This window comes from Mercenaria mercenaria, chromosome 2, assembly GCF_021730395.1.
Source record: "Mercenaria mercenaria strain notata chromosome 2, MADL_Memer_1, whole genome shotgun sequence".
Taxonomy (NCBI): domain Eukaryota; kingdom Metazoa; phylum Mollusca; class Bivalvia; order Venerida; family Veneridae; genus Mercenaria; species Mercenaria mercenaria.
The window spans coordinates 83846128-83865831 of record NC_069362.1 but is presented as its reverse complement, the minus strand read 5'-3'; the positions used below and the strand labels follow the sequence as shown (position 1 = coordinate 83865831).

Genomic DNA, 19704 nt, shown 5'->3' with positions numbered 1-19704 from the left:
AATGTTCCGGGTCACTGTCACCTTGACCTGTGACCTACTGACCTCAAAATCATTAAGGGTCATCTGCTAGTCATAACCAACCTCCCTATCAATTTTCATGATCCTAGGCCCAAGCATTCTTAAGTTATCATCCGGAAACCGTTTAAATGTTCCAAGTCCCTGTGACCTTGACCTTTGACCTACTGATCTCAAAGTAGAATTTGACCTGTATTTCATGATGTTACACCTGTGTACTAAAATTTATGATCCTTGGCCCAAGCGTTCTCAAGTTATCATCCGGAAACCGTTTAACTGTTCAGTGTCACTGTGACCTTGACCTTTGACCTACTGACCCCAAATTGGAACTTGACCTGTATTTTCTGATGTTACACCTGTGTACTAAAAATTATTTCAATTGGTCAATCCTTTCTTGAGTTATCATCCGGAACCATGCAAAACCAACGGACCGACCGACCGCCAAGCTCACTCCTATATACTCCCCCAAACTTCGTTTTGTGGGGGTATAATAAAATTACAGAAGTATCATTTCAGAAATTTAGGTCTGTAGTGTAACAGAACACCAAAAGGCATTCCAGCAGGAAATCTGTATCCATCAATCAGAATGATTACTATGATTAGGTAACACTAGGAATTAATTTTTGCAGATTTTGTAATAAATCTTTTTATCCCAACAAATAAATATACCCATCAATTTTATCTTTAAAAGTTGATATCACAATAAAATTACATTGTTTGCCTACACCAAACTAGAGCCATCACTAAAGGTGATGAATGTACCCCCCTCATGCACTGACACAGTACATTGCAATTTGACGCACACAAGATTGCATAATTATGTGGACTGTATGTATATAGACTGTATGTATACAGTATAGTAACAAAAAATAAAGTCCCATAACTATGCAGAATATTTATCTAAAAGAATGTAACATGAACCATGCACAACTAGGGCTGGTTCTGATCACTTGTGTGAAGTTTCATTAAATTGTTTGTAAGGGTTTGGTAGATTAGGCACGCACAAGATTGCATATGCAGACTGTATGTACATAGTATGTTAACAAGAAACAAAGTCCCATAACTCTGCAATTTTTGTCGCTGAAAGAACCTAACATGCCCCATGCACAACTACTGTTGTTACTGATCACTTCTGTGAAGTTTCATTAAACTGTGTCAAGGGGATGAGGAGAGATGGTGCGCACAAGATTGTGTCTATGTATATAGTATAGTAACAAAAAAACAACTAGGGCTGGTTCTGATCACTTGTGTGAAGTTTCATTAAATTGTTTGTAAGGGTTTGGTAGATTAGGCACGCACAAGATTGCATATGCAGACTGTATGTACATAGTATGTTAACAAGAAACAAAGTCCTATAACTCTGCAAATTTTTTTTCTAAAAGAACCTAACATGCCCCATGCACAACTACTGTTGGTACTGATCACTTGTGTGAAGTTCCATTAAATTCTGTCAAGGGGATAAGGAGAGATGGTGCGCACAAGATTGCGTCTACGGACAGACGACCAGATGGCCAGACAGACAGACAGACAACCTGAAACCAGTATACCCTCCCTTACAACTTTGTTGTCGGGGGGTACAATTAGTTTATGCAAACAAACTTAAATTATATTACAGTATACTGTATATAAACTCCTTACAATAACGTATACCACTGTCCCAATATACATCAAAACAAACCATACCAACGTCTCACCAGCGGATCAAACTGACGACCCCACGATCCATAGATCTGCGCTCTCCCAACTGAGCTAAGCGGACAGGCTGGACTATGGATGAGCAGATGGGCCACACCAAGCAACACGAGTATAATAGTATCCCCTATCTTCTACAAAGGGAGGCTTAAGTAATATTGTTTGTAACTTAAGAGCACATAACTACAGTAAAACCTGTCTTAAGCAGCCAGTCAAAGGAGTGGGAAAGTAGTTGCTTACCAGCCCCTATCTTCTACAAAGGGAGGCATAAGTAATATTGTTTGAAACTTAAGAGCACATAACTACAGTAAAACCTGTCTTAAGCAGCCAGTCAAAGGAGTGGGAAAGTAGTTGCTTACAGCAGGTGGCTGCTTCATGCAGGTAATTTATAGAATGAATGACCATTTTTGGAAATGAGACACTGGCTGCTTAAGACAGGTTGGCTGCTTAATAGAGGTGACCACTAAAGCAGGTTTTACTGTACATGCAACTTAACTATTGAAAATGTTATCTTTTAAAGAAAACAACATTTCAATAACAAAAGCAGACACATACATGTAATTAACATAACACAATAAGTAGTGGTAGCTGAAGCAAGATTCAAGGAGACTATTCTGATACATTCATAATGATGTTTGCCATTCAAGTGTAAAGCTTGGAAAATTCTACAAGAATCCAGTTAGCAGTAAAAATTCCAACAATTCTCAAACATAAACATTTCACAAATAATAAGTTTCCTGCCCCTGGTTAACATTATTACTTACACAAACAACATTATAACACAATGTTAATGAAAAGTATTAGAAGCATACAACAACATAAAAGTATCGGTTGAGTAAGAACAAACTTATACAGCACAAATTTCTAGTTGTTTATTTAATGTTTATTTAATGAGCTGACAGTCAATAAAACAGCAAAGTGGTCCCTTAGTGCTAAAGAAACAAGAGCACCGCCTTGCGGGTGCTGACGCTCATCTGATTTTTTTTGTGTAATAGAAATATTGTCCTACCCATGATTTTCTAAGTCTAAAAAGGGCCATCATTCTTGCAAAAAGCAGGATAGAGTTATGTTTCTTGATGTTCAGTGTCCACTTATGATGTTGAAAAACTGTTGCAAGTTTTAAAGCAATAGCTTTGACAGTTTATGAGAAAAGTTGACTTAAACATAATACTCAACCAAGAAAATTATTTTCTAAGTCCAAAAGGGGCAATAATTATTGCAAAAAGCAGGATGGAGTTATGTTGCTTGCTGTACAGGGTCAGCTTATGATGGTCAACAAGTGTTGCAAGTTTCAAAGCAATAGCTTTGATAGTTTAAGAGAAAAAGTTGACCTAAACATAAAACTTAACCAAGAAATCTGATATTTTCTAAGTCCAAAAGGGGCCATAAATCTTGCAAAAAGCAGGATGGAGTTATGTTTCTTGCTGTACAGGGTCAACTTATGATGGTGAACAAGTGTTGCAAGTTTTAAAGCAATAGCTTTGATAGTTTAGGATAAAAGCTGACCTAAACATAAAACTTAACCAAGAAAACTTATTTTCTAAGTCCAAAAGGGGCAATAAATCTTGCAAAAAGCAAGATGGAGTTATGTTTCTTGATGTACAGGGTCTGCTTATGATGGTGAACAAGTATTCCAAGTTTCAAAGCAATAGCTTTGATAGTTTAGGAGAAAAGTTGACCTAAACATAAAACTTAACCAAGAAATCTGATATTTTCTAAGTACAAAAGGGGCCATAAATCTTGCAAAAAGCAAGATGGAGTTATGTTTCTTGCTATACAGGGTCAACTTATGATGGTGAACAAGTATTCCAAGTTTCAAAGCAATAGCTTTGATAGTTTAGGAGAAAAGCTGACCTAAACATAAAACTTAACCAGGCAACGCCGACGCCGACAACTGCTCAAGTGATGACAATAACTCATCATTTTTTTTTCAAAAAATCAGATGAGCTAAAAATCAGAGATCCCAATCCCTTGTTTTCTTCTATTGTCTGCATCATACATTATTTCATTGCCCTATTAGAGCTTATAAAGCATTCAGACAATTACTGAATTCATTTGAAAGCTTAAAGCTAATTTGAAGTACTCTAGAGTGCACTTCCTGATAAAGCTAATACGTACTGTGGTAAATGAACTGCCAGTAAGGCTAACATCCAACATTCAGAGCCCAAAACCTCAGTTCTCCTTTCAAAGACTACGAACAGACCTAGCTGTCATTTGTTTTGATTTAGCACCTCTTTTCAACAGTATTTCAGTTATGTAACGGTAGGCTATTAACCTAACCAGTGTTCCTCGATTCTGTACCAGTACAAACCTGTTCTTTGCAAGTAACTGCCAACTTCCCCACATGAAACAGAGGTGGATGACGAATGATTTCAGACACAATGCCTTTTATCAAATCATCAAAGAAGACAAATACCTCTCTCATGGATCAAGTTCACGACCCAACATTCTGCAGATCTGCGCTCTCAACATTCTGCAGATCTGCGCTTTCCCTATTTAGCTAAGCAGGTGTGCCTCCTAGCTTTTGACCTACATGTACAAAACAAAAGGGTCATGAAGGTGTAACTGTGACCTTTCTCTGTCCAAGTTTAGTGAATATTCATCAAGTGGGTCAGAAGCAGTTGAATGTTTAAAGGTTTTTCAATTCTTTAGTCTTGCAGCTCCTTCAGTGCAATCAAGCGGAACTACTTGAATAAACTTGATGAAGGTTCATGCATCACAGCTGGGTTGAAAGATTTTGGTAGAGGATCAGTTAAGGAAAATATATATGAAATCAGTTTAAAATCGATATTTAAACTAGAAAGGTGTTCACTAGTCACAGCTACCCCTGCCTTGTGATGTTAGGACACAGGCATGTAACAGCAATTTGGAAAGAGAACATGTACACTAGTTATATAGCCTGGAAAAGAAATTCTTATTTCATGTTTGAATGATTTGAAATTACATAGTCTAAATATGGTGAGCTTTAATAAAGATTTAAAATATAGAAGTTTAATCTGTGTGACCTTGACCTTTGATTTTAGGGTCTAAGTCTTGCACATCATGACTGAGTGTATATTTGTGTCAAGCAATTTATGGACAAACTTTGTGACAGACAGACTGACGGACAGCACCATATCAATATGCCTGAGACATGATTAAAGTCTTTGATCTCTAAGCATGACCTTGACCTTTGAACTAGGGTTTAGCTCTAAACACATAGCACATAACTAGTAATGTTAATGTTTGTGCCGAGTAATATGAATATTCATTGGTTCATACAAAAGGTAAAGAGGTAAAATCTTGATTTCTAAGGGATGACCTTGATCTTCTAGTGTGGGTTCTATCAATAGGTCTAATCCACAACACATCAACTAGTTATGTTCAGTTTTTATGTGCGGTTACTTGAATATCCATTTTGTAACTGCTTTACTTCAAAGCGAGACCTTGACTTTTAAGGTAGGGGTATGGGTCTATTAAATAAATCTTGTTGTGGTTAATGTTTGTGCCAAGTTATTTGAATATCCATGCCTGCATAAAAATGTTACAAAACAGACAAGAAAAATGACTTACGGGCAGGACAAGATTTTGTGCAAACACAAACATACAAATCTTTGACTCTTAACAGTGACCTTGACCTTTGAGCTATCAGACTAGTTGTTGCACATGGCATGTTGTCTTATGGTGTTTGCATGTGACAAGATATCTTAACAGTCCAACAATGAAAACACAGTTAACAGTTGGACATGATTTTGTGCACACACACACACAGGTAGGGGCAACACCTTATGCCCCCCGCCCCAATTTCTTATGGCAGCAGAATAAAAACAATGATTCCAGCAGAAGAAATATACGTGAATAACAGTTATTATACCTCACTTTTGTCTACAATGATAAAATCCCATTACCCATAAAAGAGATATTATGACTATCAAACACATTTTCAAACTTTTTGCCACGTGACCGAGCGAAAGTGACTGTCAGGTCATGTGACCGCGCTGATATTTTGAATGTCATATAAGGGCAAATAACTGCTTCAATGTTTTCAGCCAAATCATGAAATGATTGCCTCCCTTGTACACATATAGTAGTGACGTCACTGTTTAATGTGTAAACAGACGATTCAGACAAAAATTAAAACAATTGAATTAAAACAATTAAAAACTTTTTTTTTTACTTTTTTATGTACTTAATTTTGTTCGGTATAATAAAATAAATATCATATGGCAGCGTGTGTGACATTGATATTGTCAACCCTCGAAACAGAATGTCACCACTCGGCTTTCGTCTCGGGTGACATTCTGCCCTCGGGTTGACAATATCAATGTCACACACGTTGCCATATGATATTTATATAATGTTACAGGGTGCTCTTGAATAACAGATGTTACAGGGTGCTCTTCAAAGACAGTTCCATTTACCTTGTGAAAACAGTTAGTATTGTTTACTACCAAATTGAACAGTGAAATGCATGAAAACATTTAAGAATATATTAATTTAAATTAAGGAAAAATAATTACCACAAATTCTTCTGTTTGTTGTACTTGTTGCTGTTGCTGAAGGTAATTCAACATTGTAAGTATGGTGTGTTAAATTAAGTAAAATCATTCAACAATCATGCATGCATGTACTCTTACAGTAAATATGGCATACTCATTCAAAATAATCACTGACAATACACTTCCATACAAGACACTGTTATTTTTAACAATTCTGCTTTGTTTCAAGCAACCCTGATGGCATCTAAACTATTTTGACCACAAGTTTTTAGCATGCATGCATTTGTGTGTAACAGAGTCAAAATTGACCATCCTGCACAACAATTATCTGTTGTGAAACACTTTTCAAAGTTAACCCGCACTGTGAAACACTTTTAAAAGCATTGTGAAGTGCTATTCAAAGTTAACCCATACTGCAAAACACTAATTAACCTTAACCAATACAGCAAACATGCATAGTGCTTTTCTGGTTACTGTTTTCTTCTTTCTTTCTTCAAATGAGCCGCACCATGAGAAAACCAACATAGTGCAATTGCGACCAGTATGGATCCAGACCAGCCTGCGCATCTGCGCAGTCTGGTCAGGATCCATGCTGTTCGCATTTAAATCCTATTGCAATTAGAGAAACCATTAGCGAACAGCATGGATCCTGTCCAGACTGTGTGGATGCGCAGGCTGGTCTGGATCCATGCTGGTTGCAAATGCACTATGTTGGTTTTCTCATGGTACGGCTCAAATTATCATTCACCAGAATTAAAAGTTTTATTTTGGGAAGTTTCTAAAATTGTGCCAAAATGAACATATCCAATTATTTTTTAACAACTCAAATAAATAAACAATACTTTATGAAAACATCTTCCATCTTTATCTAAGCTTAAAAACCCTACAAATACAAAAGCTAGAAAAACTACCTAGCAAGCATTTTAACATAAACAACAGTCTATGCAGCAAACAGCACTTTCTTCCTTTAACTGTTAATTTCTTAATGCAAAATGTTAGACATGTTCTAGACATGTTCTCTAAGATATTAAAGAAGACCTTAGGTTTTAATACATTCTCTTAAGATGCAAAACAAGAGCTGTCGGAGGACAGCAACGCTCGACTATTCAACAGCCTTGTCGATTAAATGAATACGAAAGTCGAAAAAGGGGCATAATTTAAAAAAAGCAAAATAGGGTTATGGAACCTGCATAGTGCTTATCAGCTCATGACAGTGGACAAGTGTGTGAAGTTTCAATCCATTCCCATTACAGGGTACTGAGATACCAGCTTACATATAAGAATTTAACCCAAAACTCCTAAGTTTAAAAAGGTGCATAATTTTGTAAAATGCAAAGTTGAGTTATTGACCCTTTGCACTGCATGTCATATCATGACAGTGAACAAGTGTGTGAAGTTTCAATCCTTTCCCATTAGTGGATACTGAGATACCAGCTTACATACATAACCTTAACCAAAAAATTCTAAGTCGAAAAAGGGGCATAATTTTGTAAAAAAGCAAAATAGAGTTATGGACCTGTGCAATGTAAGTCAGTTTATCACAGTGAATAAGTGTGTGAAGTTTCAATCCATTCCCACAAGTGGTAACTGAGATACCAGCTTACATACAAAACTTTAACCAAAAATTTCTAAGTCAAAAAAGGGGCATAATTTTGTAAAAAAGCAAAATAGAGTTATGGGACCTGTGCAATGTAAGTCAGTTTATCACAGTGAATAAGTGTGTGAAGTTTCAATCCATTCCTACATGTGGTTGCTGAGATACCAGCTTACATACAAAACTTAACCAAATCGGGACGCGGACGCCGACGCGGACGCGGACGCCGACGCATGGGCGAGTCCAATAGCTCTACTATTCTATGAACAGTTGAGCTAAAAATGCACTTCTCTCCGAATCCTCTCAAACCAACTGACTGGTGTTCAAAAATACTTGTTTCAAGTGTGTGTGTGTGTTCGGGTTTAACGTCTTTTTCAACAATTTTTCAGTAGATTGTTGTCCGTAACAGAACAAACTTTTTTATCAAATGAAAATAAGGCTCAGCCGGTTTGCCTAAATGACTATACCATTCTCCTGGCATAGAAACATGCTTCATATCAAACAAGATCTGTCTCATGATAGCACACTCAACTATTCAAAGGCTTGTCAGAAAAATTTGGATTTTCCATCTATGAATAGGTGCATGTTCAAATTCATGTACGAGTTATGATACCGTAACCTTCTGTTATTTCCTAAAAGATGTGTGATAAGTTTTAACATGGTATCTACAATGGTTTGAAACATGGCAATGTACTCTTTGAGAAACTTAAACAAAGATTCCCAAGTTTAAAAGGATCTAGAAAAACTGCAGTTAGAGTTGCACATCTTTGTGAAACTAATGTACATTGCCACTCTGAGTGAATATCTTACATAATGAAGAAGATATTGCACTTCACAAAAACTTTAACCAAAATTTCTAAGTTAACAAGAGGGCCAAGATGGCCCTAGGTCGCTCACCTAAGAAACACTCCGTAACAGTGTAAAACATGTTTGACCTATTGATTTCATGGAAACAAATATTCTGACCAATTTTCATTAAGATTGGACCAAAAAATTGGTCTCTTGCGATAAAACAAGCATTTTCTTAGATATGACCTAGTTTTTGACCCTAGATGACCCATGTTCAAACTCGACCTAGATTTTATCAAGGCAATCATTCTGACCAAAATTCATGAAGATCAACTGAAAAATACAGCCTCTATCACATACAGAAGTTTTTTCTTTGGTTTGACCAAGTGACCTAGTTTTTGACCTCAGATGACCCATATTCAAATTCGACCTAGATTTCATTAAGGCAATCAACCTGACCGAATTTCATAACAAGAGCTGTCCGTAAGACAGCCAAGCTCGACTATTCGAAATATTGACCCAGAAGCAGGAAAATATTACCCAAAAAAGTTAAATATCAAAAGAGTTTTAAGTTCAAAAGGGGGAATAATTTGACCAAAATGCATATCAGTTATGGGACTTGCTGCTATCAACTAGTTTTATAACCCCGAAGGCACATGAGAAGTTTCAATTCAATATCTGCATTAGTTTTGGAGATAGTAACTTGCATGTAAAACTTTAACCAGAATTTTCAAAGTCCAAAAGGGGGCATAATTTGCCCAAAATACATGCCAGAGTTTTGGGACTTGATCCAGTGAGGTTAGTAATTGATCTAGAAAAAGAAAAAATAAGTTTCAAATCTATATGCCTTTTAGTAATAGCTGTATGTACTTGCACGCAAAACTTCAACCAGAATTTTCTAAGTCCAAAAGGGGGCATAATTTGGCCAAAATGAAAGTCAGAGTTATGGGACTTGATCCTATCAACTAGTTTTATAACCCCGAAGACACATGTGAAGTTTCAAATCAATATCTGCATTATTTTTGGAGATAATAACTTGCATGTAAAACTTTAACCAAAATTTTCTAAGTCTAAAAGGGGCATAATTTGCTCAAAAAACATGTCAGAGTTATGGGACTTGACCCAGTGAGGTTGGTAATTGATCTAGAAAAAGAAAAAATAAGTTTTAAATCTATATGCCTTTTAGAAATAGTTGTATGTACTTGCACGCAAAACTTTAACCAGAATTTTCTAAGTCCAAAAGGGGGCATAATTTGGCCAAAATGAAAGTCAGAGTTATGGGACTTGCTGCTATCAACTAGTTTTATAACCCCGAAGACACATGTGAAGTTTCAAATCAATATCTGCATTAGTTTTGGAGATAGTAACTTGCATGTAAAACTTTAACCAAAATTTTCTAAGTCTAAAAGGGGGCATAATTTGCTCAAATAACATGTCAGAGTTATGGGACTTGACCCAGTGAGGTTGGTAATTGATCTAGAAAAAGAAAAAATAAGTTTTAAATCTATATGCCTTTTAGAAATAGTTGTATGTACTTGCACGCAAAACTTTAACCAGAATTTTCTAAGTCCAAAAGGGGGCATAATTTGGCCAAAATGAAAGTCAGAGTTATGGGACTTGCTGCTATCAACTAGTTTTATAACCCCGAAGACACATGTGAAGTTTCAAATCAATATCTGCATTAGTTTTGGAGATAGTAACTTGCATGTAAAACTTTAACCAAAATTTTCTAAGTCCAAAAGGGGGCATAATTTGCTCAAAATACATGTCAGAGTTATGGGACTTGACCCAGAGAGGTTGGTAATTGACCTAGAAAAAGAAGAAATAAGTTTCAAAGCTATATGCCTTTCACTGATGGCTGTATGTACTTGCATGCAAAAACTTAACCAAGGTGTGACGCCGACGCCGACGCCAGGGTGAGTAGAATAGCTAGACTATTCTTCGAATAGTCGAGCTAAAAATCAATTGAAAAAAACAGTCTCTATCGCATACACAAGATTTTTCTTTAATTTGACCTAGTGACCTATTTTTTGACCTCAGATAACCCATATTCAAAATCAGCGTAGATTTCATCAACGCAATCACACGGACCAAATTTCATGAAGATCAATTGAAAAATACATCCTCTATTGCATACACAATGTTTTTCTTCAATTTGACCTAGTGACCTAGTTTTTGACCCCAGATGACCCATTTTCGAACTCGGCCTAGATTTTATCAAGGTAATCATTCTGGCTAAATTTCATGAAGATCAGTTGAAAAATACTGCCTCTATTGCATACACAAGGTTTTTCTTCGATTTGACCTAGTGACCTAGTTTTTGACCTCAGATGACCCATTTTCGAACTCGACCTAGATTTCATTAAGGCAATCAACCTGACCGAATTTCATAAAAATCAATTGAAAAAAAACAGTCTGTATCGCATACACAAGATTTTTCTTTAATTTGACCTAGTGACCTAGTTTTTGACCTCAGATAACCCATATTCAAAATCGGCCTAGATTTCATCAATGCAATCACATGGACCAAATTTCATGAAGATCAGTTGAAAAATACATCCTCTATTGCATACACAATGTTTTTCTTCGATTTGACCTAGTGACCTAGTTTTTGACCCCAGATGACCCATTTTCGAACTCGGCCTAGATTTTATCAAGGTAATCATTCTGGCTAAATTTCATGAAGATCAGTTGAAAAATACCGCCTCTATTGCATACACGAGGTTTTTCTTTGATTTGACCTAGTGACCTAGTTTTTGACCCCAGATGACCGATTTTCGAACTTGGTCTAAATTTCATCAAGGGTATCATTCTGACCAAAATTCATGAAGATCAATTGAAAAATACAGTCTCTATCGCATACACAAGGTTTTTACGTGATATGACCTAGTGACCTCGTTTTTGACCCCAGATGACCCATTTTCGAACTCCGCCTAGATTTCATCAAGGTAATCATTCTGACAAAAATTCATGAAGATCAATTGAAAAATACCGCCTCTATCGCATATACAAGGTTTTTCTTTGATTTGACCTAGTGACCTAGTTTTTGACCCGAGATGACCCATTTTTGAACTTGGCCTAGATTTCATCAAGGCAATCATTCTGATCAAAATTCATGAAGATCAATTGAAAAATACAGCCTCTATCGCATACAAAAGGTTTTTCTTTGATTTGACCTAGTGACCTAGTTTTTGACCCCAGATGACCCATTTTCGAACTCGGCCTAGATTTCATCAAGGTTATCATTCTGACCAATATTCATGAAGATTAATTGAAAAATACAGCCTCTATCGCATACACAAGCTAAATGTTGACAGACGACGGACGACAGACGACGGACGCCGGACATCGAGCGATCAGAAAAACTCACCTGAGCATTGCTCAGGTGAGCTAAAAAGGGGCATAATTCTGCAGACATTGCAGATTACACATCTTGTCACACTAATGTACACTGTCGCTATGAGCAAGTACAGCAAGTTTTAACTGAAGATCTTAGTAATGAACAAGATACTGGACTTAATAAAAACATTTACCAAAATTTCTAAGTTTAAGAGGGACATAACGCTGGAAATACTGCATGTAGAGTTACATGTCTTGTCACACTAATGTACACTGTCTCTAAGAGCAAGTGCAGCAAATTTCAAATAAATATCTCAAGTAATGAAGAAGATTTTGGACTTAACAAAAACTTGAATCAAAATTTCTAAGTTAACAAGAGCTGTCTCCATAGGATGACACATGCCCCCGATGGCACTTTGAATGAATAGTTATGGCCGATGTTAGAGTTTAGGACCTTTGACCTACGGAGCTGGGTCTTGCGCGCGACATGTCATCTTACTGTGTCACACATTCATGCGTAGTTATTTTAAAATCCATGCATAAATGACAAAGATATGGACCGGACACGCCCATCAATGCACTATCATGAAAAATGACCTTTAACGTCTAAGTGTGACCTTGACCTTTGAGCTACGGACCTGGGTCTTGCGCATGACAAGTCGTCTTACTGTGGTACACATTCATGCCAAGTTATTTGAAAATCCATCCATGGATGACAAAGATATGGACCGGACACGCCCATCAATGCACTATCCTTTAACGTCTAAGTGTGACCTTGACCTTTGAGCTACGGACCTGGGTCTTGCGCGCGACACGTCGTCTTACTGTGGTACACATTCATGCCAAGTTATTTGAAAATCCATCCATGGATGACAAAGATATGGACCGGACACGCCCATCAATGCACTATCCTTTAAAGTCTAAGTGTGACCTTGACCTTTGAGCTACGGACCTGGGTCTTGCACGCGACACGTCGTCTTACTGTGGTACACATTCATGGCAAGTTATTTGAAAATCCATCCATCGATGACAAAGATATGGACCGGACACGCCCATCAATGCACTATCCTTTAATGTCTAAGTGTGACCTTGACCTTTGAGCTACGGACCTGGGTTATGCGCGCGACACGTCGTCTTACTGTGGTACACATTCATGCCAAGTTATTTGAAAATCCATCCATCGATGACAAAGATATGGACCGGACACGAAAATTGCGGACAGACTGACAGACCGACAGACGGTTCAAAAACTATATGCCTCCCTTCGGGGGCATAAAAAGCGGCATAATTTTGGAAATATTGCATTTAGTTACACAACTTGTCACACTAAATGTACAGTGTCACTATGAGTAAGTACAACAAGTTTCAGCTGAATCTCTTAAATAAACAAGAGCTGTCTCCATAGGATGACACATGCCCCGATGGCACTTTGAATGAATAGTTATAGCCGATGTTAGAGTTTAGGACCTTTGACCTACGGACCTGGGTCTTGCGCGCGACACATAGTCTTACTGTGGTACACATTCATGCCCAATAATTTTAAAATCCATGCATGAATGACAAAGATATTGACCGGATACGCCCATCAATGCACTATCATGAAATATGACCTTTAACGTCTAAGTGTGACCTTGACCTTTGAGCTACGGACCTGGGTCTTGCGCGTGACACGTTGTATTACTGTGGTACACATTCATGCCAAGTTATTTGAAAATCCATCCATCGATGACAAAGATATGGACTGGACACGAAAATTGCGGACAGACAGACTGACAGACCGACAGACTGTTCAAAAACTATATGCCTCCCTTAGGGGGCATAAAAACTTTAACAAGCACAGCCGCCGACACATGACTGAATGCAATAGCCATACTTATTCCTCAAACATTCAAGTTAAACAGGGTACTTATGTTGATTTAAGTGGCACAGCAATATGTTGAGACTTTATCAAATTATTTCGTATTCTATGGCATTTCTTGATGCAACACTAAGAACAAAAAAAATCTTTCCAATTAGTACTACATATCTTAAAACAAATTTTATATCAAAAACTTTTTCTTTCAGATTGAGAGTTAAACATTAAACTGTTTTAAAAAACTGAAAAAGATGTTATTTCATTGCTTGACAAACTTGGCTTCTTTACCTCAGCAGCCAAACTATCGATCAAAGGACATTCTTACTATCATACTCGTAGTAATGTACTTAATTAATAAATTATATAAGACCTCACATGAAATGAGCGTTACTTGTGGCTGCTTTTAAAAAGATGTATGAGACCTGATACTCCTACTCACAAAATAGCTATTCAGGTACTTATTCTGCCTTGTTTTCCTAAAACGCATCAATAAGATTAATACCCTTCTTGTCTTTAAGCAAAAACAAACCAGCTATGTTCCGACATCCACACCAACCTTTATGACATAGTTACAGATGGACGAACAGTCAGAAACAACTAAATTAATGTCTCTTATCATTGGAGAGAAATGAATGTAGTGTAAAGAATAAACTGCGTTGTTAAGTCAAAATCTAATTTCAGACTTATAATGCTGATGAACACAACACAAGGAAGTTTACAATGTACAGCAGAAAATATGCTTACCTGGCCAAATGCTCTCATGTCTCGCAGATTTATAGTCTGTGAACGGCTGACTGAAGATTTCCGATGATAGTCTATCAGCTCATGTATAGAATCAAACTTTACAATCCACAGAAAATATTTACCAGCTCCATCACGGAGAATTTTAAAATGTTGAACACTATCATTAAATCTGAAAGAATAAGCAGTCATTTATCCAAACTGTTAAATTTGTTTACAATATCTTAATTTGATTCAACTGGACTTGAGTAAACAATGTGAATAATTTATTCTTTGGCTAATCAGTTTAACATCAAACTAGAGCCGTCAGTAATATAATTATTATATACCTTATTATAAATAATAACAATTAAGTTTTCATGAAAAAATCTCTTGTACTCTACTTCTTAAGTTAGGGCAGAACCCACCATTTCCAGCTGATGGCCAGATAGATGGATGGATGGACAGATAATCAAGAGACAAGAGCTCGCAGAACACGAAATGCCCCCCTTGATGCATTCAGTAAATGCACAAGAAACAGAAATTATTTGGTCACTGCACACAAAAGTTCTACTGTACTGGGCCAATGTGACTTGACCTTTGACCTCAAAATCAATAGCGTCGTCTGCTGGTCATGATCAGCCTCCCTATTAAGTTTCAAGATCCTAGGCCCAAGTGTTCTTGAGATATCATCCGGAAACCGTTTAACTATTCTAAGTCCCTGTGACCTTGACCTCTGACCTACTGACCTCAAAATCAATAAGAGTCATCTGCTGATCATGATCAACTTCCCTATAAAGTTTCGTGATCCTAGGCACAAGCATTCCCAAGTTATCGTATGGAAACAGTTTAACTCTCCCGGGTCACTGTGACTTTGACCTTTGATCTACTGACCTCAGAATCAATAGGGGTCATCTGCCAGTCATGACCAACCTCACTATCAAATTTTATGTTCCTAGGCCTAAGCGTTCTCAAGTTATTGTCCAGAAACAGTTAAACTATTCTGGGGCACTGTGACCTTGATCTTTGACCTACTCATCTGCTGGTTATGAACAACCTCCCTATCAACTTTCATGTTCCTATGCCAAAGCGTTCTTCAGTTACCATCCGAAAAACATTTAAATGTTCTAGGTCACTGTGACCTTGACCTTTGACCTATTGACCTCAAAATCAATTGGAGTCATCTCCTGTTCATGATCAACCTCACTATAAACTTTCATGATCCTAGGCCCAAGCATTCTTGATTTATCATTCAGAAACCGTTTAACTGTTCCGGGTCACTGTGACCTTGACCTGTGACCAACTAATCTCAATATCAATAGGGGTCATCTGCTGCTCATGACCAACCTCTGTACCAACTTTCATGATCCTAGGCCTAAGCCTTCTTGAGTTATCATCAGGAAACGGATTGGTCTACATACCGACCGACAGACCAACCGACCGACAGACATCTGCAAAATCTGTGAAAAATCAAAAAGACATCTTTGATCTTGACCTATGACTAAATGACCCCAAAAACAATAGGGGTCATTTACTGACCATTAACAATCATGCTATTAACCAGATGATGAGTGATCGCAATAGAACTTTGTGCTCAGGTGAGCTTAAAACTGAGAGATGACCTTACAATGATGCAACTGACCAAATTCGATGAGGATCCATCAAACGGTTCATGAAAAAAAGTTGTGTGAAGGTAAGTTGTGTGAAAGTATATCTACGGTAATTTTAGCTCTAGCAACCCCTAAAAGAACCAAGGACCAAGTTTCCGCGTTTGAACAAATTTAAGAGAAGTCCTTACAATGATGCTACAGACCAAGTTTGTTGACCAATCACATGGTTCATGAGAAGAAGTTGTTTAAAAGTTTTTCTATCTTTAGCTTTAGCGACCCCTTTCAATGATGCTACAGACATAGTTTGGTGAAATTCTGATTAATAGTTTCAGAGAAGATATTTTGGTAGAAATGCTGACAATGGATGCCAGACCATCCACCTATACCGATAGCTCACAATGAACCCTTGGTTCAACTGAACTAAAAACTGATGAATCTCCATATCATTTCATCTAAATAGAAAACAAGAGTGCCAAGATGGCCCTAGTTCGCTCACCTGTGTAACACACCATAACAGTGTAAACATGTTTTACCTAGTGATTTCATGGAGATAAATATTCTGGCCAATTTTCATTAAGATTGGACCAACTAGAGTTGTCAAAGGAGTGACGAATTATAACCCCACAATATGGCCTTGTCACAGAACTAAGCCAATGTCAAAGCTGAACTTGCTTGACCTTTGACCTACTGACCTCAAAATCAATAGAGGTCATCTGCTGGACCCTTTGCAACCCAAAATAATTATGGGTCATCTGCTGGTCATGACCAACCTCCCTATTAAATTTCGTGTTCCTAGTCCCAAGCGTTGTGAAGTTGTTGTCCTAAAACCGTTTTTAAGGTAGTCAATCACATTTAAACAACATTTAATGACATTTTTTACTTTTTGTATATTCTGGTAGAGAATTATTTAAGGAACAAAAAGACCGATTACATAGAGTTAGATTCCTATTTGAAATGTATATTTTATTATTTTTATAAAATTTTGTAATTACTCCCCTTTAATATGAAAGTATATAAAAAGTTGGGTATTTCTTTCTATTTCGATACAATGTCTAGTTTTACATTTGCATTTGATAGACATATCAACTATTGAACAATCTGAACCAAAATGCAAGTTTTAAAGCTGTGTGTATCTTCTGAATTCATTTATTTCCAATCTATCTTGGTTGCGCAACCAAGATAGGCGAAGGGAGGTAATAATAATTTTTCAAACTTGCGTTTCTAATGAATTCCATCTAAATACATAATTTTTAATGCAAATATTTTACAAATATATTACACTATGTCTAATATTTATCCATTTCCTTAGGCAAAGTATGTTTATCAAATTTATACTTATGATAAAATAACTCTATCTTGGTTGGGCAACCAGGATAGGAAAATGAAATTTTAAAAATACCTCCAGTGATAATTTGTATTAAGTGTTAAGTGAACATAAATGAGTGTAAATGATCAGATGCTAAAGTTTCAAACAAATCCGTTACATGGCCAAAATCTGATTATCCACCTTTAAGTGTTCCGGGTCACTGTGACCTCCACCTGTGACTTGCTGACCTCAAAATCATTAGGGGTCATCTGCTGGTCATAACCAATCCCGCTATCAATTTTCATGATCCTAGGCCCAAAGGTTCTCAAGTTATCATCCGGAAACCGTTTAATTGTTTTGTGTTATTGTGACCTTGACCTTTGACCTACTCACCTCAAAGTCGAACATGACCTGTATTTAATCATGTTACACCTGTGTACAAAAATTTAAGATCCTAGACCCAAGCGTTCTCAAGTAATCATCTTGAAACCGTTTTAACTGTTCCGATTCACTGTGACCATGACCTTTGACCTACTAACCTCAAAGTCGAACTTGACCTGTATTTAATCATGTTACATCTGTGTACCAAAAATTATGATCCTAGGCCCAAGCATTCTCAAGTTATCATCTTGAAACCGTTTAACTGTTCAGAGTCACTGTGACCTTGACCTCTGACCTACAGACCCCAAAGTCGAACTTGACCTGTATTTCATGATGTTACACCGTGTACCAAAATATATAATCATAGACCCAAGTGTTCTCAAGTTATCATCTGGAAACTGTTTAACTGTTCAGGGTCACTGTGACCTTGACCTTTGCCCTAATGACCCCAAATTCGAATCTGGCCTGTAGTTTCTAATGTTACACCTGTGTACCAAAAATTATTTAAATCAGTCAAGCCTTTCAGGAGTTATCATCCGGAAACCACAAAAACCAAAGGACCGACCGACCAACCGACTGCCAAGCTCACTCCTATATACCCACCCCCAAACTTCGTTTTGTGGGGGTATAAAAAACGTGGCCTCTTGAGTGTAAAGAAGCATTTTCTTTGATTTGACCAAGTTACCTAGTTTTTTAGCCCACATGACCTAGATGCGGACTTGTCCAAAATTTCATGAAAACAAACATTCTGACAAAGTTTCGGGAAGATTGGAGCAAAAAAGTGGCCTCTATAGTGTACACAAACTTTTCATATGATTTGACCTAGTGACCTAGTTTCTGACCCCACGTGACCCAGATTTCAAAACTTCCAAGACTTCATTATAACAAACATTCTGACCAAATTTTAAGAAGATAGAATCAAAAATGTGCCCCCTAGGGTGTTAACAAGCTTATTTTTTGATTTGACCTGGTGACCTAGTTTTTGACCCCACATGACCCAGATAAAAATTCATGCGATATTTCATGCAGACAAACATTCTGACCAAGTTTCATGCACATCAAATGAACAAGAGTTGATTTGACCTGATGACCTAGTTTCTGACCCCATATGACCAAGTTTCAAACTTGGCCTAGAAATCATCAAGATAAACATACTGACCAAGTTTCAAGAAGATAGGGTCATAAATTTGGCCTCTAGGTTGTTAACAAGCTTTTCCTTTGATCTGACCCGATGACCTAGTTTTTGACCCGACATGACCAAGTTTGGATCCAGGCCTAGAGATCATCAAGATAATCATTCTGTGCAAGTTTGTATTTAATCAAAGCATAAATGAAACCTCTATATGGCTGGAAGGGCCAAAATAAAATTTTTTGCCCCTTTCAGGGGCAGCAACTCTAGAACCCATGATGGAATCTAGCCGGTTTTCGAAAGGAACCGAGATCTTATTGTGACTGAAGTAGTGTGTAAGTGTGGTTAAAATCAAATATAAAATGTCACTTCTATTGTGTTCACAAGGTAAAAATGAACAAATTTTGGCTCTTTCAGGGGTAAATCAGGGACCATAACTCCGGAACTTATGACTGGATTTGACAGTATCATCACGGAATCCAAGATTTATTGTTGTTGAAGATATTTTGCAGTTTGTATCTAATCAAACCGTAAATGAAGTCTCTATACGGCTGCAAAAGCCAAAATAGCAAGTTTTGGCCCTTTAAAAGGCCATAACTCTGCAACCCATGATAGGATCTGGCCAGTTTTCGAAAGGAACCAAGATATAATGCCAATACAAGTTGATTGCAAAATGTGGTCTCTATCTTGTTCACAAGCCAAAAATAGCAAATTTTCGCCCTTTAAGGGGCCATAACTCTGCAACCCATGACAGGATCTGGCCAGTTTTCTAAAGGAACCGAGATATTATGCCAAT

The 19704-nt window shown here is 37.2% G+C and overlaps 1 protein-coding gene across 5 annotated transcripts in view; it reads right to left on the bottom strand.

Annotated features, from left to right (window-relative positions):
* The window catches only part of LOC123564441 (growth factor receptor-bound protein 2-like), a 54777-nt gene that overhangs the window by 8617 nt on the left and 26456 nt on the right, over positions 1 to 19704 (bottom strand). For 2 of the 5 annotated variants that reach the window (XM_045358039.2, XM_045358038.2), the window contains exons 4-5: positions 14507 to 14675; positions 6207 to 6242 (exon numbers count right to left, since the gene is read on the bottom strand). In XM_045358039.2, the coding sequence (XP_045213974.1) occupies positions 6207 to 6242; positions 14507 to 14675 (205 nt within the window). The remainder of the gene's footprint in view (positions 1 to 6206; positions 6243 to 14506; positions 14676 to 19704) is intronic. The other 3 variants (XM_045358042.2, XM_045358041.2, XM_045358040.2) reach the window with 2 other exon arrangements.